The sequence below is a fragment of the Lepidothrix coronata genome, unplaced genomic scaffold (genome assembly GCF_001604755.1).
Source record: "Lepidothrix coronata isolate B3197 unplaced genomic scaffold, Lepidothrix_coronata-1.0 Scaffold39, whole genome shotgun sequence".
Classification (NCBI taxonomy): domain Eukaryota; kingdom Metazoa; phylum Chordata; class Aves; order Passeriformes; family Pipridae; genus Lepidothrix; species Lepidothrix coronata.
This window is the reverse complement of record NW_016690219.1, coordinates 6,276,302-6,300,206: the sequence shown is the minus strand read 5'-3', so window position 1 is coordinate 6,300,206 and position 23,905 is coordinate 6,276,302. Positions and strand designations below refer to the sequence as shown.

Sequence of the window (23,905 nt, the reverse complement as noted above, 5' to 3'; positions counted from 1 at the left end):
CTTGCAAAACAAGCTGCAGGAGTTTAGTCATGCCCTTCCAGCAGCCAGCAGTGGCATTAGCTTCCCAAAGCTCTTGGATTTTCAGGGCTTTGGTTTATGGTTTTCAGTGTGACACACTCCTGATGCAGTGTGCTCTGGGTGGAAGGAGAATGTGTTATAATTCCAAGCAAAGGAATGCTGTTTTGAAGGCTATTGACATGATATCATGTAGCCTCCGGCAATTTCTTTCTCCTTTTTTTTTTTTTTTTCTTTTTTTTTTTTTTTTTTTTTTTTTTTCTCCAGTGGTGGAATTCACTCTGTTCTTCATTTTCTGATTTTGATTTTCTTTGAAGTTTTCTGTTTGAAGAGATGAATGCTGGAGTACTGTATCTCATATAATAGCTCTCTGTTGTGCCTGATTTCCATTCAATGGCATGCTATGGTGTTTTATACAGCAATGCTGTTGATCAAAGGCATTTTGTGTCATTGCTGGAGTCATTAGTGACTTCTCAGCATTGTATGCCTGCACATTAAAACTCTGCCATACCTGTGAGCTTTTTGTCTGAAGAAAATATATGTACAATGAAATGTAGCCCTGTTTTCAGACTCAAACTATGGTTTGCTGAAAGTGGTTGCTTGCCACTATAGAAATATCTTCATGGGGGAAAAGCAACTCTGGTTTGTCTTTCTCTGAAAGTAAATCCCTAGAGCTCAGTGACCTAAAGTTTATTATTTTAACTGCTTAGTCATGACCTCCCCCATGAGATAAATGAGCGCATTCTATAAGGACCATGTAAGGAAGTTGTATTTGAATTTGTTTGCTTTTCTCCTCAAGTGCAGAAGGACTTTTTTTCCCCCCTCAAAGGAGTGTTCTGTTGTTTCTGCAGAGCAACATTTCGCCATCTGAGGACTTCACACCCCAAGCATCACATCCCAGAGTGTTGTCCTTTTAAACTGAGGAAACTATAGGTTTGCAGAGATATCTCCTAATGGGGAAATTTCTCACTCCTGTGTTTCAAGGCTCACACATGATTACAGAGCAGTTACAGAGCAGTCAGCATTTCCTTTATAAAACCTTTTTTAGAAAGATGTGCAACTCAGCAAAAATATCTGTTCTAGACTGAAATGTGACATATAAATGGCATGCCTGGGAGCGCTGCTTCTTTTCCTTGTAAAAATGTTTCAGCCCGTGTTTGATGAATATACTTATGGCCTTTGTCAACTGCAGCTTTTTGCCACATTCTTGAGCTGTGATTTCACAAACTAGATTCTCCCCTTCTGTCTGAGAGATAGCATTCTAACAACACCTCCCCCCCATTCTCCTCTCTGTTTCATATCCTCACATACTGTGCCTTCCCTTCACAGCTCTGCAGGGCATGGGACTCTACCTGTCCTGTAAAAAGATTGTAGACAGGAGTTCCTTCATGCCTGTAAAAACATATTAAGTACAAATACTATAAGATTTAGGGGGAAAAAAGAAAAAAAACCCACTTGCTCCCTAGAGACTTATTACATCTGAATGCTGTGAAAATTTTACATGCTTGAAAGATTTTTTTAGCCCAAGGATGCAGGGAATCTTTTTTGGGATGAGGGGTTCAGAGTAACCATGGGTGGCTGCACTACTTGGTATAGTCCTTGAGAACAGAGGTCCTGGGCTTTCAGGGTGTCCCTTGCTGATGTCCAGAGAGAAAGAATAAAAAAAGGGGGGCAAAAGGAAGAGCTGGGATGATTGGGTTACAGGGATCAAGTAGGAACATGTATGTAGGAGACCAACAAATCTGTAAGCAGAGCCAGGACCCCAGACCTGAAAACAGAACCTGAAACAGAAATTTCCTTTCTCTGGAAGCTCTTTCAGGGTTGCAAAACTAAGAAGCCAAAAAACTAGGAAATGCTATTATTGAAGGCAGCCTACTTATATTTTCTTTCAGTCCACTTGTTAGTGTGCTTCATGGGTTTTCATAGAGTCATATTGATTATGCTTACTGCAAACAGGGCTCGGGAATGTTTTTAAATCTTTGTGCTAAATAGTTTGAGTCAGCCCCTAATTACTTATTTTGGGGAAAGGACTTTCCCTGTGCTACCCACTGTGTGGTCATTTGTGTCTTCATGCAAAGCAGTTGTTTATGGCTGCAGGCAGAAGAGAAACTGTGAAGTAGCTGATCCACTTCCCAAGACACTTTGGCTTTTCTTATGTTCCACACCAAAATGATTTTCAAATGGCCCATTCTTACCAATCTGTCAAAATCCATTGGAAAATTTGTGTGTTCCTAAATTTCTTCCATTTTGTGTATCTGTGTCTCATAATTAATGCATGTGAGATCAGTGAAAATCACAGAAAATCTCTGGGTAGGGTAGGATCAGCTGTCATCATGTTGAAGATTTTCATTTTCTGCAAGCTATTTCTGTGAAAGTCTCGATTAGATCATGTCATTGAACCCCTTGCTAGGGAAATACCTTGTTTTTCATTCTTCCAGGAACACCCATTGACTCAGAGATGCACCATACCTGGAAACTGTTACTGTTGTCAGTAACAAAGGGGGATGGAAACCACAATTTCAAGGCCTGAGCTGTTTTCCAGAGCAACCGAGAAGCTCTTAGTGACATCAAAGACCATTAGATAGGCCCTGAGGGTGGAATTCACCTCTGTGCAATGGGGTGCCTCTAAAAATACACCATTTACATCCTTCCTCATGTCCTACTTGGAAAGCCTAAGTGGTATTTAAAAGGTTCCCAAGTGCAGATTTGCAGCTTTAGGAGGCAGCAACGATGCTGTCATTGGGCTCAACCCACAACAGCCCCCACTCTGTTCTGCAATATAAAAATATCCTCCTTGCTTTCTCCTTAAGGATCTGAGGGAATGGTACTTCCCCTGATCACTGTTAACTGATTTATTAGAGGAGAATGAGCGATCCTATGAACACAGAGTGGAAGAACTCATGGTGAACCTGGTGATTGGTTGAACTTGGTGATCTCAGAGGTCTTTTCCAACCTTAATGATTCCATGAACTCTGGCTTCTCATAGGCTGTGTTGGTGTAAGCATCCTCCTGAATGGTGAGGAAGAGGTGGGATTTTATACACCAAACCTGAGAGAGCAAAGCCAGGCTGCAGAGAGGGAAAAGCAGTGACAGGGTGTCACTGTAGGGAGGTTATGGTGTGTGACTACATCTTGTCAACCTGTTGACAAGGTGGGGACTTTCAGACTCTTTGCACCATGAAGCACGTATTTGATACTGCTGGATTTTTTCACTTCCGTCAATCCCAGAATCCCAGGATGGTTTGGCTTGGAAGGGACCTTAAAGATCATCTAGTCCCAACCCTCCTGTCACGGGCTGGGACACCTTCCACTTGACCAAGTTGCTCAAAGTCCCATCTAACCTGGCCATGAACACTTTCAGGGATGGGGCATTTTGTTCTTGGCTTTTTCAAGAGAACTCTCATATTTTTTTCAATACTGTGGTGTTTAAACACAGCTTAACTTAGTCCTGGTTCATTGCATTGGGTGCTCAAGTCTTACTTTCATAAACAAAGACAGATTTGCCCAGTGAGACTAATATGTCTCTAACTTGCTGCCCTCTTAATTTTTAAAGGTTTAAGAATCATATGATGAGATTTAAGCATGGAACAATGTCTCTGTAAATATGACTATTTATTCATTGGTGAGATTACAGTCACCCCATGGAACCTCAGCTGTAGATGAAGCTCTGGTTGTGGATGCTACAAACCCATAAACCCTGCTCTGGCAGTTCTAACCAGCCTGTCCAGAGGAGGCTAAGAAGTTGATTAAAGGGATGGAGCACCTCTGCTATGAGGAAAGGCTGAGAGAATTGGGATTGTTCAGCCTGGAGAAGAGAAGGCTTTGGGGTGACCCAACTGCAGCCTTTGAGAACCTAAACACAGCCAACAAGAAAGATGGAGAAAGGCTGTTTACAAGGGTCTGGAATGACAGGACAAGTGGGAATGGCTTCAAACTGAAAGAAGCCATTTAGATTGAATATTAGGAAGAAATATTTTTACTGTGAGGCATTGGCACAGGTTGTCCAGAGAAGTTGTGGCTGCCCCCTCCCTAAAAATACTCCAAGGCCAGACTGTATAGAACTCTGAGAAGCCTGGTCTAGTGGAAGGTGTTCCTGTCCATGGCAGGAAGCTTGGAATAAGATGATCTTTAAGGTCCCTTCCAACCCAGGCCATTACATGATTCTATGAAAACCAACTTAAATAAAACAAAACTGAAGCCAAGCTGACATTTTTCACCACCATGCCACACTTTTTGACAAGTACTGTTGGTAGGCTGCCATTGACCTTAACAGCCCTCTGCTTTGTTCCTCAGACCGGACCATCCTGGTGGATACAGCTCTTCCCCCTCTGAGAGGACTCTACATCCTGGGGACCCTCGAGTTCCCCAGCAACTCCAGCAATGTCCTGAGTGTTGCCTGTGTCGTCGTGCTCGGGGGTGCTCTGAGAGTGGGTAAGTGAAGAACAGCTGTTTTTCTGGATGCCTGGGGTTTATTTCTGCTATTGATAGGAAAAAAAAGTGTGAAGAAAGACTGTAGAGTGTTGTTGTGAGCATGCTGTCCAACCTGATGCCCTGTAGATATCTGGATATCTGCAATGCAGACACCCAAAATCCACATTAAGCACGACGATTATCCACTGGAGCTAATTACCTATTAATAGCAACACATTACAAATACTGCAGTCTTCACCTCACTCCTGTTTTCACTGTGGCAGAGATTTTATCTGATACATGTAAAAGTCCTCCCTACTACCTGGGGGTTGGTTTATGAGACAGTAATTCCTCAGGGCAGGACCTACCCTGGTGTTCAGGCAGTGCCTGGTGTCTGTGGGCATTAGTAGGACACTTTTTGTGACACAGAAATATTTAAAATCAACATAAAAAGAGTCTTGGAGAATCCCCAGAATGCTTGGAAATCACACACTCTGGCATGAAACAGCTGGATTCAGCACATTTGTGTCTCTCATCCCTCTGTGCAGATGAGCACCAGGATCCCAGAAAGATACCACCCTGTCCCTACTTCTTGTGGTTTTCAGAGTCCCCAGAGACACTGGAGTTGTTCCATATTATTTGCAATGGACAGGATCAGTGTTTTTCCATTCAGAAGTAGTTACTCACATAATTGCCTTTAAATATTAAGGTTCCTAAAGGCAGGCATTATATTTACTTACAGGAATCCTTAGGATGCTGGGATCACATTGTTGATCATTGCTTGACCTTTCCCAAGATTGGTTTCATGAACTTTAAAAAGAGAATTTGTTTGTGTAATCACCTCCTGAGGAAGTCTGCTCCAATATTTGTTTGTTGTTAATCTCAAGGGACTGTTTAGTTAATACAGTCCTGGCCAAAAAAGTTATTTTGCTGTCTTGTGCTTTTCTTTAGAAAAAAAAAGGTTGGAAAGCTTAATCTGTGAGGTTAAAATATACATGTATACTTAAAAGAGTGTCAGTCATTTCTTACTTACGCTCCTTTGCACTTTAAATATGGGTTCATATTGGTTTTAAGAAAAAGCATGTGTTCATTGCTAAAAACACTTATTAAAAAAACATTGAGGCACTTTGCTGCACAAACTCCCCTCCAGCACATCTGTGAGTAGTAATGATATTAAAAGCCAAGCAGGTATTTGCAGCTGTTGAGTCATAGTCCAGCATCTTTTGGAGAGCTATCCTTGTTTCAGCTGTTTCAGATGATGGTGGGTAGAGACTCTGCAAGGTTCCCACATCTTATACTGGTTTCTCTGCTTGCTTGTAGAGCTGGGAGTGCATGTGTTTTTTTTTTTTCCCTCCCCTTCTTCTTTCTCTTCCCCTGTGTTCGAGGCCTTAAGGTAACGTCTTGGAGCCCATCTGTCCAATCCTGCCTGTTCCATGCCTGAAGGAAGGGTTTTGAAGCCCATCTGTCCAACTCCACCACACCCTAAAGAAATCCTGACACAAAACAGATAATGAGACAGTTTAGTAAACAGATTTAATAGATGTGGACATCAACATTCAGCGTTGCCTGAGCAGGATCTCAGGTTGGCATCACATGAGCCAAATCCCCGGGTCCTGCCTGTTGTGTAATTTCTCCATGCCCTGTTTTCAGTGTAGCAATCTTTGGCCATGTGCTGTTACTTTTGATTCCATGGCCTGGAATAAAGGCTTTCTGGTAGAGCCCAAGTACTTTTTTTTTTTTCATTTGAACTGCTAGAGAAAAATGATAAGTTTAGAAATACATCTTATTTGGACTTTGGTGTCTTCCAGAGCTCTTGGCATCATATCTGCAGGGAAAAAAATAAAGTCAGAAGGTTAAATTAAGACTATAAGTAGGTAGGGACTGAGTGGTGATGAGAAATATATAACAAATGAAATATCGGTTTAAAATTGGAATTTAAGAAGCACAAGAACCTCACTAGTTTTATTGAAACAATAATTTACAGGCAAACTGGGATGAGAAAGAACAGTATTAGCTGGGAGATCACGATTCTTGCAACACTTTTGACTTTGGAGGGTCAATCATCACTTTCCTCTTTCATGTAATGATCACAATGCAGTGGGAATTATGATCAACAGAATCACTGGGAGGTGTGAGATGATTAAAGATAAAGAATTCTATCAGAGCCCTTGAAAAACCCAAAGTAAAATATGTGGATCTATCTCCACAGTAATTTCTCTGAGTGTTCCTAGGCTTTCATTGTTCTTGGATCCAGGAAGATTTTCTGATTACTTCTACTCTAGTAGTCCAAACTCTCAGATAAGGAGCTTCTCTCTTTGACTTAAACCTTCAAAGTCTTTTATTTGATGGTGATATTTGCAATAAAATTATAGAATTTTAGTAACAGCTTTTACTTCTATTTCTCTGTGTTACCGTGCTGTAAAAAAAAACCAAACAAACAAACAAAAAAAACAAACCAAAAAAACCCCTGGCTATCTTTCCAGTTTGATTAAGGAGAGTTTGAGGTTCAGAGAGATTAAGAGATTTGCTAAATGTCATTAGCACACCTGTGTCAGAATAAGATAAGCAATTTTGAGCTCGACATCTCAGAGTTGTTTTCCATTCTCAGCTAGGATGATACCATTCATTTTAAACCATAGGCATTAAAACATAGATGGTGTCCTGTTCCACTGCTGAAGGTGTCCTGTTCCACTGCAGAAGGTGTCCTGTTCCACTGCTGAACAAAGCCCTCAGCTCTCCATAAAGCTGAAGAAAACACTGAACTTCTCTTGGCACAAATTGATCTTCTGGACTTATCCTGAACAAAACTGCACTCAGCTGCTCTTTGCTGGCAGGCTGGTTTTGCTTTTTACAGTAGAACTTGCCAAGTATTTATCCAGATAGGATTGAATTTCTGTGTTTTAGTTTCAACTTGTCACATTCTTTTTTTCACATATCTCTTGATGGCTGCTTGTCAGTCATGTCACTCATTGGAGGCAAGAAGCCTAAGGTTATCCTTAGCTCATAGCTTGATTGTCTGGAGATGAAACCCCAGACAATTCTGATGCCTCTTATCTTGCTTGTGGTAAGAGCTCTAATACGTATACTCAGCTTCTTTTCTAGGAAGAACCCCCTTATTGACTTCCCAAAGGGTAAATCACTGTATTTCATGAAATGGCCATGTGTTAGTATTGATTAATGCTCAGAATTAGAACAACAATTAGGGCACCAGTGAGCTTCACCAATTTACTGTCTTTTCCAACTTCTCTAGTTCTGTGGGACCCACCTTCTTTGTCTGTGAGCTGAGTCCCATCCTGCAGTCACGTATCACCCCTGCACAGCTGTTCAGCTTGTATGAAGATGGAACACTGCTTGTGTGTTTAAAGCAATTTTTCATCTCTGATAGCAAAAAAAAAAAAAGTTGTTTGAAAAGCTGATTGCATCATCTGAATCCCCTTAAATTAATAGCTCAGCCTCTGGGATTTTGGCTTTTACCTTTTCCAAGTCACTTGGTTTCTTTTAACTGATCATATCATCTAGGGAAGGGATTTAATTCACAAGTTTAGGACACACAAATTTAGATGCAACATGTGGACATCATCATGTGAGCTGCTGTTCCAGTAGAGATCTAACCAATACAGCCAGTGGAGCCCCTGCAGTCAGTGGGACTGTTTCAGACAGGTATCTAGAGCAACTCTCCATTGGAAACATCTGTATCAAGAAAATTAAATGTAGGTATGTGAATCTCCCGGGAAATAATGGTTCACTTGCCAAACTATAAGGATTTTCTATCATTTTGGGCACACTCAGATGTTCCACCAGCAGAAGTCTCTAGCTTCTGCTTAAAAAGCCACTGTTCTTTCATTGATCCCTGTGGTATCCTCACAGAGAGGATCTGGAGTGCACTAGGACTCTCAGATGCCATCCTACGCATCTCACTGCTTATTCCTTGGACATTCATCTCCCACTTCTGGCTGCTGCTGGTTCCTACTCCACAGTTTACTGTCTCTGAATTTTTCTTTTTGTTGGGCAGCACTACTTGTAAGAGGCGACCAAGTGAGGTCTCCTGGTTTTCAGGATGCTTTTCCAGGCTTCTTTGCAGAATGCAGGCTGAACACCTGACCGAAGGAAGTTCCAGAAGAACCAACAGTAGGTGACTATCCAGCTGTGTATTGACCACGAGTAAAATCTCTTCACGCTTCCTGGTGACAGTGTGTCACAGTTCTCAAAATAGCTGGGTGCATAGTGTCCAAGAAGTTTTGGATTCAGGAAACAGAGAGCTGGTATTGGAGATGGTCACAGCAAGATACTTAGCAAAGCCTGTTTGCCAACGGGAGGGAGGAGATCTTATCTCAGAGATTTCCTTGCTCTTATGTACAACAGCTGTTACAGAGTGTTATGTTGTGAAAAAAAGAGAAGGCTAAAAGGGAGGAAACATCCACTGTTCTAGGGAAGAATCGAATGGATTTTGCTATGAAAAAACAAACAAACAAAACAAAACAACACAGCAAAAATCTATCAGGAAGAACATCTGGAATAAAACTGAAATACAAAAACAATGGAAAATACTTTTGAAACTCAACAGCAAACTAGATCCAGACTGCAGTCCAGAATAAGTGAAAATCTGGACAGAAAAAAACACATTTCTATTTTTGTTCTTCTTCTTTTTTTCCCACATATTTTCACACAGTAAGTTTTCTCCTCTCCAGATGTTAGACCTGATTAAGGATTAGGAACCAGCTGCAACCATTGTGCAAACAGATCTGTGCTGCAATCCAGGCAGATGCACCTCACACTTCAGGAAAGTATGGAATCAGTGGTGACTTTATCAACACCACGGGTTGTTTCCTAACACAGGATTATTATATATGTTTGTGGGATTTTTTGCACTGTGTAGTGCAATTGGAAGAACATGTGTTTGAGGAAGGCCTGGCACTGTCTTTAGTGTCTCTTGACCTTTTCTGCAGATCTCACTAGACATTTCCACCGGCTTCTAGTAATTTCCACATTGCAATTACCTATTTTCTCGTTCTCTGCCAGCAGTGCCTTATTATCTCACCTTCTGAGCAACCAAGTTGCTCATCAAATTGTTGACCCTTCCGGTTGTAGTAGGATATGAAGCGGGATACAGCTCTCTGCATCTCTTGTGCAGGATGGGTAACTCAACAGTTTGATGTGGTCTTATGTAGGACTCATTCACCATAGCAAAGGGGGGCAGGAAACCTGAAGTTTCCACATCCAAAGTTCAAAGATGGGCACTTGAAACCCAGATCCTTCACTGATGTGTTACAGAGATCATGATTCCCTTGTTAATGGCAACTTGGTAGTTTCAAGAAAGCTACTTGTTAACTGTGATTTCATATGCCAGTTACTTTGCAAGGTTATAAAACTTATCCAGCACCAGTGACTCAATAATTTTGGATTTATTATTTTGGATTTCCCTATGATTAAACTGACATAGCTGCTGTTTTCATATCCTCATTTTCATGAGCCAGTCTGTAGGGTTGAATTTAGAGTAAGCCAAAGTGTGTATCTGAGACCTTAGTCAGCTTTTCCCTTTGATTTCTTTGTTCTCCCTCCATCCACAGAGAGATCAAGACCTGTTGCCTTGTTATTTTGAACGCCACAGAATCAAAGAATGATTAAGTTTGGAAGGGACAATTGTGGGTCATCTGGTCCAAACTCCCTACTCAAGCAGGGTCACTTATAGCATTCTTCACTTTCTTTCCTAATTCTTCACTTTCAACTTATTCATTATTTACTGTCCCACCTCTTTATTTTTCTTTTCTTCTCCTCCAATTTGTGTCAGCCTCTCTGCTTACTTTCAGTATCTTCACACTACTCTGGGTGACTAATAAAATGTCATATGCCACAGGGCTTGCAAGACCAGACTTGTTTGATTCCATGTCCCTATTCCAGTCACTCAGCCTGTAATTTAGTGTGTGCCATGTTTGTGCTGCACTGGCATAGTGTGTTAATCACAAAGTTTTGTGCTACTAAGCCAAGTGCCTTGGAGAAGCCAATTAAACTATATCAAAGCTATTATCTTTATCAACTAAACCTGTAATCTCATTAGAAGGCGATAACAAGGAAGTTTCACAGGCCCTTTTTTCTACAAAAGCAGGTTGATTGGCATTAATTATATCATCCACCTTTAATGATTTATTAATGGTGCTCAGAGTTGGACATTCCATTTTTATTTATTTTTCCCCTAGAATCAGTGTCAAGTTGACAGGCCTGTAATTACCTGGGGCTCTCACTTTTATCTTTGTTTGAAATATTGGCACAATATTAGCTTTCTTCAAGGGCTCTGAGACATCAAGAGTGATCCCAAACTTACTGAAGAGTCCTCCTTCATAGTCCAATGAGTTTCTGGGTAAACTCTTCAGTAGCACTTACATTCAAGTTACTGAAATCCATTGATTTAAAACCATGGAACTAATAATGACAACAAGCAAGTATTAAGACTATTTTTGTTCTAAGTATACTTATAATAAGTCTAATTTTTCTACTAATGGACCACTCCTGTGTTCTTTTGTGTCATTTACCATTTACAGTTTCCAGAAACTAAAACATTTCTGTGAATATTATCTTCCCTTTTTTATTTTCTTTTTTTCTCACTCTGATTGCATTTTTGGTTGATGTGCTTATTTTTTTGACAAGGGTAACATTCCTTAACATATTTGCTTTTTTGGACTAAAAAAAAAATAAATTAACTAAATGTAGATGTAATTCTTTTCAGAGAATTCCAGTTCAGTCCTATAGAACTCCAATTTCCAAACCTTTGTATGTGATTGTTAAGTCTGGAAGTTTATTTAAAAATGGTATTAAAATTGAGCTGAGAATTGGATATATTACACGGCTGGTTTTAACCAACTTAACTAGAATAGTAAATGTTTTGTAACCAGAAGTAAAATAATAAAACCAATAAACCCAGCAACAGCAATTTATAATTGTAATTCATATTAATCCCTCACTTTAAGGGAGCATCATCATAATCAGGAAACTGTAATTGTGAATAACATGGTAAGATTGACGCAAAGGTCTCCAAACATTTTTACTGAGCCTTTTTTTGGTTTCAGTGTAGCTAATACTTTATCTCACGGGGTATGGATGACCTGAGGATTGGCAAAGGTATGCTCAGGGTGAATATTTTAAATCACAACTTGCTGTGAGGGTGAAGCAGGAAAACAATCACCCTGCGTACAAAAATAGACACAAGTGTCTCCATAACTCTGCTGCTGCTCTAGGTGGGTATTTGTTTAACCTCAGGCATCAGGGGCCAAAGTGTGTATCACTTCGTTCTGTTTTGTGAAAGCATATTTGGATACAGCCCAATTCCCGATTTTCTCCTCTTCACACCACAGTTTTGGGAGTTTAAACAAGAAAGTCAGAGATGGTTTGGTTGGACAATGGACACTGTAAGATAATCCCCTCCACGTCCCCAGAGAAACACGAGCTCACTGGTGTGAGATTTATTAGATGGGGAGCATGCAAGTCTTGTACTCTTTGCCTTTTACCCATTTAAAAGCTGCACAGAAAATTTAAATATCCTCAGATATCACTCAGACGCTGGTGGGGAACAATGAATTGTTTTATTGATTTCACTTAAATAAAAAAAAAATGCTCTTAAAGCAAAGTGTTTCTTTAGGATACAAAATCAGCTCTCTTTTCCAAACTAGTAATTTTTAAATATTAAAAGGACATGACAGGCCAGCTAATTTTGTACAGATATGTATATATTTTTTAGTTCTACATCTGCTGCAGTTTTCTGTTGCATAATTGATTTAATCTCTAATTTTAAAGGAACGCTGAACTCCTTTACTGGACTCCGCATACATTTCTCCAGGGCAAAAACTGTCCTACTTTTTCCTCCTTAGTATCTGTTTAGTGCTAGGCCATTTTCTTCTGAAACTGTAAACTACCTTTGGTGAAATAAATGAAGGCAAAATTGGAATACAATTTACTGTACAGAATTATCACCATCTCACACACCAAAACTTCTTGGGCATTTTCTTCTTCCCTGCTCTTTTCCCTCAATCCTTCCACTGGTCTGGGAAAAAAAAACATTTTTCCCATCCTTGCCATACAAATTACCTGGGAACTGGTGAAATTGTAAAGGAGCAAAAAGGCAAAAATAGGCTGAGAAAGGAAATGCTAATTCAGCCATTTAGATGTTTGTTGAAAATTGGATTTACACAGATTTCCCCCCTAATTCCCCCATTTTCAGCATTACAAAAACCATTGATGCCTCTGTGGTGGATTGATGCTCTTCTGTCTTTATTGCAGGTTCTTTTCAACATCCCCTAGAAAGGGATTTAAAGCTGCTGGTCCTTCTTCGGGCATCTGAAGGGATTTACTGTGATCGTCTGGAGGGTATAAATGTCCACCCAGGGAATATTGGTATGAAACATTGAGTTCTCCTTTCCACAGGAAGCTTATCTTAGCCTGAATAGTCAAATCTGCCACTGTTGAGCCTGTTACTATATTGTACAGGTAAACATCTAACAAAGGTACACACATTTTTTAAGCTGTAATTTAATATTCTCAGATACGTCATCTATAGGAAAAATTTTTATATTTTGAATTTTTGTTCTGGTTTTGGGTCCTTTCCCCCTCAAAAAAAAATATTTTTAAAAAAGGTTTTTCACAGATCACAAAGATTAATAATAGCTGAGTAATTTTTTATATCTTTCATTACTCAATTTTTACTTGATTTGTTTACTTAGATAACTTTTTTTTAATGATGAATACCATTGTTTGCAATTCTAATTTGAGTCAATGAGACTTCTGTGGTACAATCCCCTTTCTTACCTATACATGTGATGGTCATTTTACTTTATTAATGATTTATTGCTAGTTCACTTTGTATTTCGAGTGGAAGCTCTGTGCTGTTTTTACACTTTTCATAAAATATAGAAACATACTTTAATATATATACAGGTTTCCATATATTTAGTTATTGCTTCAGTTCTTCTCAAATCTGTCTTTCCCTTGACCTTTTAACTTCTCCTTCTGCTTTTTTCCAGGGGTTTATGGACAGGTGCAAATTTATAGTGCTTATCCTAAGATGCCTTGGACATATCTGGGAACTGACATTGCCCCTGGCAATGAAAGGTGGTATTTTGCCCAAATATGCTTTCAAATATTAAGTTTTGGCTCATGTTATTATGACTTGTGTTAATGTTCCTATGAGTTGTACTATTCTTTTGCTTTGTGATGGGCTCTGTTTAAACTATGTCTAAATAGAAAAAGAAAAACTATATTACATCTTGCAAGAAAATTGTGCCATGATGGGTAGGTTGAAACTAGATGATCTTTAAGGTCCTTCCAACACAGATTAATTTTAATTCTAAAGAAATCAAAATTCTAGAGATGAATGAAGCTGAGATTTCCTTTCTTTCTTCCTTCCTTCCTCCTTCCCTCCCTCTTCCTTTCTATTTCTTTTTTATAAGAAGATTTATTCTAAAGTGACCAATATCTTGAGGATTATTATGTTAATTTTGTTTTGAGACCTACATTAAAATCTCATCGCTGAATTAAGCAAAACTGGGATATGAACACTGATCTTCAGCATCTTAGATCAATCCTTTACCAAGTAGTTTCTGGATGAACATCTTAATTTCTCTTAGAGTCAATGTTTTTTTGTATATTTAATTAATGTTAATTGGCTGAAAGAGTGTAAAGCTGCCTGTATAGCCTGCAGAGCAAGGTTTCTGTCTGGGCTCTGAGCCTTCCAAGGTATAGAATAATTTTCACTTACCCTTGGAAAAATAGCTTTGAAATGCTACTTTGTCTTCTGATGCTGCCCATCCATAAACTTCCACAGCCCTTGCTGCAGACTCATCTTCATCATCACTTACCTGTGATTTCAGTGTGAAGGCTTGGCCAAAATTATCACCTAGGGCAGGTTAAGTGGAGTTGCCACAGATACTTATTTAGTGATTAGTTGAGAACTTGTCTGCAGAAGGATCTCTCCTGTACATACGCTGACCATTGGGTGGGGTGGCACCTGTGAAGTTCTCCCTGAAGCTCTCACTCCTGATCCCCTGTTGCAAAAAATTGTTATTCCCTTTTGCTGTATTTCTTCCAAGTGCTTCATTTTAAACTGAGAGACGGATATTAAAAAAAAAAAGAAAATCTATCAGTCAGGCCTTACAAAGCCTTGTTGGAAGAGTTCTCATCTGGGTAGCAGTGAAATATCAGCATTTAGGGAAGGAATTATTTGGAAAATGATTGTAGAGTTGGCCAGTGGAAGCACAAAGAGCTCACCAGTAGGATTCATGTGTTGTTAGCACTCACTCAGTTGTGTGTTTAGTGTAGGTTAATTGCTTAGGATTGCTGTATAGCTGATGTATTGCTGACTCTGATTCAAACCATACAATGTTAGAATCACCCTCTGGAAATTCTTCTTTTTCCCTGACTAAGATGAGAGTTCAGAGTAAGCAGATTCTTGACTGAAGTCTGCCAGTTAAACACTGAAACAGATCCAGGCTGGACTTGGGCTGCTGCCCAGAGGTTTTATATGAAATATCATGAGCTGTTAAGATACAAGTGTTTGGAGTTCATTCATACACTCTAAATAGAGCACAAAGAGTTGTTTCAATTCTTGAAGTAAAGGAAAAAAAGCTATTTATCATTAAAAGCCTACTGATAGCCAGCTAAGAATTAATGTGGTTACATACAGGAAATAGGCAAGTCAGTGCTAGAATATGAAAGCTGAAAGAAAATGAAAGCTAGAGGAAGTGGCTTTTTACTGAAGAAGAGAGAGAAGCTGCTATATATATATTTCCAGCATGAATCAGCACTTGAGTTAGGGAAGGACTTATGCTTTCAAAAAGAAAGAGAAAAAAAAAAAAGAAAACTTTTTTACTGAAATGAGTATTTCAATAGATTTAAATCTTAGATTTCTTTTTTCTTACAAGAACCATATGTCTCTTACAAACCATATTTTCTTTTGCTTACCGCTTATTAAACTTCTTCGAAATGCAAGAGTCAGAAGAGTTACACTTGGTTCCACAAGATATAAATTATTATTGGAGTGTGTGCCTAGGACCGGATTTAAGATTCAGCTTCTAGTATGGGTTGCATGTGAACTGTCAAAAATCCCAAATACACGCCACAGTTATTTTTACTTTGTGTGGTTTTGCTTCCTCTTTGCCGGTGCATTTGTCCTTGAACAATACACAGTTCTCTGTCACCTCAGCACTTTCCTGCTATTTCAGAAGATATCCAGTGCTTCCTCTAAACAACAAAGGAAACCTAAATTTTGGTGGATTTCTCCTCTGAATGCTCGCAGGCACCGAAAACTGGAATTACTCACCTGGAGCCTACTCATCTTTGAAAGAAGTTGTGGAAAGAGATTCTGGAAAAACTTGGCAATATCCCCTCAGGACTTTTCTTTCTCTCTGCACTTCTGTCACTCTTGACTGCATGTGGGGCATTCTCTGAGTTCACTGAATCCTCTGAATTCAGTCAGAATTTTCCCAAAAATTACCCAAGGAGTTTAGGTCATCATCTGGCCAGCAGTCACCCTGTAATGGGACAAAATGTTTATCAAACATAGATAAACACTGATCATTATTCATTTTGTTTTCACTAAGTGATTTTATTTTCTTTATGTGAGGTTAAAAATCCCCTGAACTATAAATATAACTTAGAGTATGAAGGGAGATCTTCAGTTCAAGGTTAAAACAGATAAACGTAGGTGTCTGTGCAATGTTTAGAAAGGCACTTCAGCTCCCAGTAGAGCCAGCAAAGTTTTAGGTGCTGGGGCCTAGAAGATATTCAGCTACCAAGGGCAGAATTTGGGTACCTAAACAGAGATTTTGGGCCTATGTGAGATGTCTTTGGGCTCACATGAGTTGCCTTCGAGTCCCCTTCATGGCTTGTACCTGTGTCTCCAGGAATGCTCCATGAACAAGTCCTATCACATCCAGCAGCTGACGTCTTAGATATCCTGGAACGTCTCAGACAGCAAGGGAATCAAATCCCGCTCCATGTGCCCAATTCAGAGAGTTGATTTCCTTCTACCCACTGCTGACTGCACCAACCAACTCCAGTGGAAGCTTCAATGCCAAGTGCACACACCCACACAACCCTACACATGGTTGTTGTCTAAATCCAAAGCTGACTTTCAGCTCTGTAGACTATTGATGGCACCAAAAATGGTCTGATGTGTCTTTGAGAGGCAACTGGAGACCTGAAATTCTGTGCTGGAACTGTACATGTTGTTATCAATGGTGTGAAATAGATGTTTCAGGATTAATTTCCTCCCACGTATCTCAGACATCTGTTTTTGCAGAAAGCCCTGAAGGGGCTTTTTCCTCCAGCATAGCCTGTGGATTTTTATTTTCTGAGATCTGCCTGGGCAAAACTTGTTCATTTTTTAGGACATCTGTGAGCATAACTCTCATAATGACATTAAATTTTTATCTTGGCGTTACAGGATTCTTGTGGAGGATGAAGTAGATTGGGATCATGGTGGAGATATTGTGATCACCTCCTCCTCCTATGAAGCCCACCAAGCTGAATTAGTTACACTTAAAGAAGTCCATGGTCATAGTATAAGAATTCATGAACACCTTCTGCACAGGCACATTGGTAAGGAATTTTAATTTCCATTTGAATTTTCTTCTGAAACATTGACTTTCCATTTCATATCTCACCGAGGGCAATTCTACTTGCTTAAGGTTTCTTCATTTCTTTCTCCATGTGATTTTTTTTCTTACTGTTTCTTACTGAAAACATGATGTTCAGGTTTGCACAGAATAGCTGATTCTAACATTAATTTCTGTGAATGGAATTAATTGAGTGCTGAATCATCTGGGAAACCTTTCTGGTGCTTCAAGTTGAGCTGCTTAACAGAGAGAGAAAGTAAATGATATTGTAAAGGGAAAATAAATGGAGGGGTTTAGGCCTTTTGCACAATGGTATGTCAAAAACTGAAAAATCTTTTTAAAATAAACCCATTTTTCAAATTTCAAAAGAATTAAATTCATGGAGTTTCAAGTGCAAAAATTTATCAATTCCATGGCATGAAACCAATGTACTTTTAATCTAATATGTAAATAAACATAAAATCTGTATATAGCTCTATTTCCCGTGTAGACTGCATGGGGTCTATATTTACTTGGAAAAAGTGATGCAGTGTTGATAATGTATTTACTTTTATTTCAGCTAATAAAGTAAATTTATTACTATCTATTTAAAAAAAGGAAAAGCATTTTATTAAGAGGTCAAATTCCAGAGCTCCAAGACGGGAATTTTTCCTGTGCATAGCAGTATTTTTTCAAATTGATTTTATTCAAGCTTGTAGGATCAGAAATTAGGATGATGGATAAAAAGGTTCAGAAATACCATGTTTAAAATGCCTGGTGTTTAAATGGCTGTGCCAGTAATCAAAGCTTCACTTGGAACTGAACCCTGTTCTGCAATTATCCACAGTGTTAGTCAAAAGTAGCCTCCATGGCACAGTTTCTTATGACAATTGCATTTTTCAAACAAAAAATGCAGTTCAAAGGATAGCAATTCTAGACTCTTTCCATTAGTTTATACATGGCCTTTCCTTTTTTTTCATGAAGGACAAAACCTGCTAGTCAGTCCTGTGGCCAGAGAATTGTTCTTAATCTACTTTCTTAGCTAATGGAGATGTCATAAATGTATCATGAGGTGAAATTATTTCATACACATTGAGCAATTGTTAGATATAGCTAAAAAAACTAGGACTGAGGGGAGAATGATGAGCAAGGTAAATACTGGGATTCACCTGGGCAAATGGAGATACCCACAATAAATATTCACACATGAGTTAGTCACTCTCAGCTCCCTTGATAATTAAACAGAAAAATACATAAAATACATCCTTCTCACTTGTATATCATCTACCCCTAAAGCAGGTGTATAAAATACACAACAAATTCCACTTGAGAATTGCCTATTGCTCTCCATTGTGCATAAAACCAGGTTAGATAACTAAATCATATCTGCAGATGTCTAGAGTCACCTGAGATTAATCCAAGCCAGACAGCTGCATAAACTTGTGCAAAAGTCTCATTTAGAAAGGCACTGAAAAAAGTCTTTGGAAAGACTTTTAGAAAACACACACGAGCAAGTAGTTTTTCAGCATTGGCATTATTCTGATCCTAAGAAGAATTCACAGAGATCAACTCTGCAGTGGGCTAAACAGTAACTCCAGCACACAGAGATTTGAAAAAATGAAGTGTGAGTCTGTTCATTGGTTTGGCACCTGCACACCGCAGGGAAAAGGTTTAGCACCTTCTTTTTCTAAAAATGATATATCTGGGTAAAATATAAGCTCACGGTGAATATTTGATGGGCAGGTGGCCTTTCTGGGTTTGTGTTGCTGCACGTAGATTGTGCTGGAGGAAAAACACACCTGAATGTCAGTGCAGATTCTGCAGAGGAGCTGTGCCTGAGCTGTCAGGCTTTATGTCCCTCAAAGCTCTGGTTTATAGGTATGATAGACACTTATCACATTTTCTCTCCCGACAATCCCCAGGGCGTTCCCATGACACGGAAGACGGGAGACGCATCCCTTTGGCTGCGGAGGTTGGACTCCTAACACGGAATATACAGATCAAGTCAGATGTGCCTTGTGCTGGGAGGATGATGGTGGGACATTTCATAGGCTCCAGTGGGACAGAGTTTGAAGGTAGTGGAGATTCACTTGTCCTTAGCAACCAGACTGTCCAATTCTGCCCAAGAAAGTGCAGTGCAACAACATGTGCTCTGGAATTCTAAGCAAACAGTGACTGTCACAAAGTATGAAAATAATACTAAATAATATGATATACTAGATATAATAATATATAAAATATAATATTATATACAATACTCACTATATTATTATTATATATTACATACATAATAATATAAATTAACTAACTATTAATTTATTAATATAAACCAGTACTACTAATAACTCATAAATATGGAAGATATTTTAGGAGGGATTGCTCTGTGTTTTGTTCGGTTTTACTATGACTTTGTATGTATTCATGAACAATTACCAAATAATACAACACACTGACAAATTATCTGTTATTATAAGTCTGAGTGCTGTTAAAAATGTTTCCCCTTCTTACCAGTTCTTAGGTAGTCTTTTAAGCTTTTATTTCTCTATGTTTAATCTCACTGCAGGTGTCCTTCAACTTTTAAACATTGAATTTTTGAACTTTGGGCCTCCTCAGCTTTCTGCCATTGAATTCAGGAATACATCCCAAGAGTCGTCGGTGGTGTCATCCAGCATTAATGGCAGCTGTGGAACTGGCATTAAAGCAGTCATGAGCAATGGGATCTTGTTGCAGGATAACATGGTGTTCAATACAGTCGGACCTGGCATTGATTTGGAAGGGAAAAATCACTCTCTCATCAGGAACCTTGTTATTCTGAGCAGGCAGCCAGCGGGTTTCTTGCACTGGGTTGCTGGAATCAAGGTGAACCTTGCCATTGGTGCCTCCCTCTGCGGCAATGCTGTGGCAGGTTCTGAAAGAATTGGCTTCCATATCAGGGGCCAAGAGTGTTCACTAGATGGAGAATACTGTAGTGAAAACGTGGCACATTCAAATCTCCACGGTGTTCACCTGTACCAGGAAGATGGATTTCAGACTTGCACTAGAATCACAGGTTTTCTATCCTATAAGAATTATGACTACGGTGTCATGTTTCACCTTGGAAGCAGTGTCATCATGGAAAACATGGTGCTGGTGGACAACACCGTGGGTCTCATGCCAGTGGTGCACTGTCTCTCTGCCAGGCAATGCCACACGGGGAGAAGATTCATAGAACTTAGAAAGTCGGTGTTTGTTGCCACAAGCTCAACTTTTGACTGCCTCAGAGACAGGATCCAGCCTCACTCAGCTGATACAACAGCCAAGGATCGACCCCCACGCTCCCCGCTGAGAGGCCGTGTTGGGATTTTGTGGCCTACGTTTACCACTGTTCCCAGCCGAAGGCCAGAGAACCCTTGGCACAAAACTGGGCATTGTCCAAAAGTTCTGGGACTCGTGAAGCTGAAAGGTTGGTGTTACATGTCCACTGGCCAGACTATTCTGTCACTGTTTTTCCTTCCATTTTTCCCGTTGAAATTGCAGCCTTACACTTCCACAAATGGGCATGGTGGAGAAATTGGAGCCTCAGTGGAATTGACAACAGATTTTTACAATTTGATACAGTTTAACAGAAAATATCATTGGGTATTTTTCACTTTCTGAATCTACTGCAGTATAATTGTTGCCCAGAGAAGCTGTGGCTGCCCCATCCCTGGAAGTGTTCAAGACCAGGTTGGATGGGGCTTGGAGCAACCTGGGATAGTGGAAGGTGTCCCTGCACATGGCAGGGGGTTGAATCGAGATGAGCTTTAAAGTCTCTTCCAACCCAAACCATTCTGTGATTCTATGATTCTATGATAATTATGCCCTGTGCTGATGCATATATTTTACCTCAAACATACCTACCTTCTGTGCTGCTTTTCAAATTGATTCATCTCTGATCTACAGTTACCTCTATCTAAATAAAGACATCAAGTCTAGGAAGTGAATATCACACTTTGGATAGAATTTTCATAGAACATAATAACTACAGCTGCACAGACACACTGACCTTTATTGATATAAGGGATTGCACAAGAGGGTTGAAAGTCAGTTATGTATCCTGTATCTTCTTTTCAAGTGAATTTTTCAGTCCCCAGAGTAATATTTACATATAGCAGAAGCTACTTAGCTGGTTGCAGTGGTGGGATCTAAATACATCACTGTTTTTCATACCTTTATTCCTCACTGCTACTTATTTTTGCAAGAAAATTCATTATCATCTTTTTACTGAAGAATAAGAGAGATAGAGACAGACATCCTGAGAGTCCCACAGCAAACTGATGGCCAAATATGGATTTTGTAGCTGCACGAGAGTTCAGTGCCAGAGCCAAGCAGGTTTCATCAGACCCAGCTCATCTTATATTAAACTCTGGCAAGTGGAAAAACCATGTAAGGCAGGTTGTCATTAAACTGGTTCTTACTAATTCAAATGAAAATTTAATAATTGTTCTTGATTATTTTTTTTCTTTGTCAGTTACTATTTTCTTTGATTTCATTTCCTATGGGCATGTTTTGGTTTGTGTCAACTTAAGATATAACTTGACTATGGAACATTCTAAAGACACGTGAAGATCTATGAACAATTCTATTAGCCTGATTTAAAAATAACTTGTATAGATATGTATGGGAGCAATCTAACATAGATAACATCATACAAAAAACCCTTTCTTATCTCTAGTTCTGGCACTCTTTCAACCAGTTTTTCTTGCTTGATCCTCTCTTAATCCCTGGCAGAAGTCACCTTTACTGGTTTTACAAAGAGCTGCTACAGTGAAGACAGGGATGTTTGCATCATGTCCAATGCTGATCATTTAGGCATCATGCCTCTCATCACGGCTCAGACATCAAGGATGTTACATGTCAGTGAGAAGGACAAGTTCTACTTTCATCCAACAAGGTAATAGGCTTCATTCTAAACTACATTTTTCAATAGTTTGAGCATAAAAAAAACACATACAATTTTGGAACTACCCTCCGCTCATCTCTGCTCTTGTACTGCTCCTTTCTGAGGAAAATGAATGAGCTCAGACATCAAACAAACATGCACAGAAAAACTCAAATCCAGAAAAAAGAGAAATGGAAAAAAACAACCCAAAAAACCAACCCAAATTTAGTTTAAGGCAATCTTTTAAAATGTGAGGTTCATATTCCATCAAGGTGCATCTCCAGACCAATCCTCTCGGATTTCCCCTTTTCCTGACATTTGTATAGCAAAACAAGCCTCACATATCCCATTTCTTAAACCTCCATCCTGAGCATCTCTGACTTCTCGGCCTCAGGCTGCAGAAAATGTCAGGACCCCCAGCAAAAAAACCCTGAGACAGGGAATGTCCTTTTGGTCAGGAAAGCAGAGCTTGATTTGTGCCTGCAGATCACATCAGAAATGTTGATCAGCACTAGGCAGGCTGTGAGATGTCAAATGATTGCCAGAACTGCTCTTGCCCAGGGAGAATATTGTCTGTGTGTGGAGGAGTCTGGAGGAGAGAGGGGAGAGCTGCCTCTGTAATCTTAAGTCACTGCTGGTTGCAGTGGTTTAAACATACCCCATCCAGTGGAAACCACATGCCTATTTATTTATTACAATCACCCAACACAATACAGAGGCTATGTCAGGAAAGCCTTGAAGTAGCAAAAAATTTCCAGTGTGGACTCCACTTGCCAGTCAAAAATAATTGGAGGTGTCCCACACTGCTATGTTTAGAGCCCCTCCAGCCTTCTGCCAGAATTTTTTACTTTATTCTATATTTTTGCTTTTTGCTCTGGGCATCAGTTTGCGTGTAGATTTCTGAGCCCTGTCCAGCTTGTCAGCTCCCATTAAGTTCCACTCTTGTATCCATCCCACAATATTATGCTATTAGTGAGTTGCTGAATCCAGTGTGAGAGCTGGTGGTGTTTCAAATGTGATGAATGCACATGAATTACTGAATGCCTCCTTAGTAGTCTGCTGAACCTCTGAGGGTGATTACACCTCTCAGTGCTCCTCATGCAATATTTGCATGTATTTATTTATCCCACCTTTGCAATTGCTGAGCTTGTTCCAGGCTGTGGCTGCAATTGTTCTGCTTCAGCATCCTGAAGGGATACCTTGATGGATATGTACTGTCAAAGAGAAGGTGAGCACTGCCTTGGAGCAGGAGAGGAAATAGAAACATCGGGGAATACAGCAAATCCATTACATATTTGTCTTGTCTCACTGGTAGGCCTAACCAGCAGAAATGCTGGAGCTTCTGAGAGATGGTCAAGAACTGAACAACTGTCAGGATCAGAGGAGCTGTATTTGTTCTCCACTTCTTTTGAGCTGGGCTGACTGGGGGAGTTGGCCTTTTTTGTTCCTCTACCATTACTGAAAATCTCTGCCTATATCTCTTTGCTGCATTCAAGGTATCAGTAACTGGGTTTTCCCAACCCAAGACCAAGAAATTCTAAATTTTCTTCAAGTTTTAATGTGAATCCCTGCAGCAAGCTGAAAATGTTTCCATGGACTTTGGTAATTTACAAGGCATTGTATCTTATTGAATTCTGTCATGGGAGTGAGATGTCCAGTTAACTAGTTCCTTTAAGCTGTGTTAAACCTTTAGACAAAATGCAGTTAAAGGCACTTTAGATTCTCAATATGTGATTCAGCTCACTACACTTTAGTGATCCAAAAATTAGGCGTGTAATGTAAACAAGACACTAATCTCCTTCTTGAGTCGATATAGACCCTTATTTAGGACATGATTCATTTCAGCTGTCCTATATATATGTCAGGTGAGGTGAGTTACCCTCAACAAACCTCTCCTGTTGCAGGTATATCTCTGTGTGGAAACCAGTCTTTAAGGATCTATATAGAAATTCATAGGTTTTTCTGGCTGTTTCAAGCTATTAAAAATAACATTACCTTTCTTA

The 23,905-nt window shown here is 39.5% G+C and overlaps 1 protein-coding gene across 12 annotated transcripts in view; it reads left to right on the top strand.

The window, feature by feature from the left end:
- Window positions 1-23,905, top strand: part of PKHD1 (polycystic kidney and hepatic disease 1 (autosomal recessive)) — a 275,429-nt gene that overhangs the window by 166,504 nt on the left and 85,020 nt on the right. For 10 of the 12 annotated variants that reach the window (XR_001874451.1, XM_017813106.1, XM_017813105.1 and 7 more), the window contains 7 exons: window positions 4,308-4,445; window positions 12,693-12,806; window positions 13,433-13,520; window positions 16,852-17,006; window positions 18,925-19,077; window positions 19,566-20,444; window positions 21,752-21,914. Coding sequence is in view for 9 of the 12 variants with exons in the window: in XM_017813106.1 (XP_017668595.1) it covers window positions 4,308-4,445; window positions 12,693-12,806; window positions 13,433-13,520; window positions 16,852-17,006; window positions 18,925-19,077; window positions 19,566-20,444; window positions 21,752-21,914 (1,690 nt within the window). In the remaining 3 variants the exon portion in view is untranslated. The remainder of the gene's footprint in view (window positions 1-4,307; window positions 4,446-12,692; window positions 12,807-13,432; window positions 13,521-16,851; window positions 17,007-18,924; window positions 19,078-19,565; window positions 20,445-21,751; window positions 21,915-23,905) is intronic. The other 2 variants (XR_001874452.1, XR_001874453.1) reach the window with 1 other exon arrangement.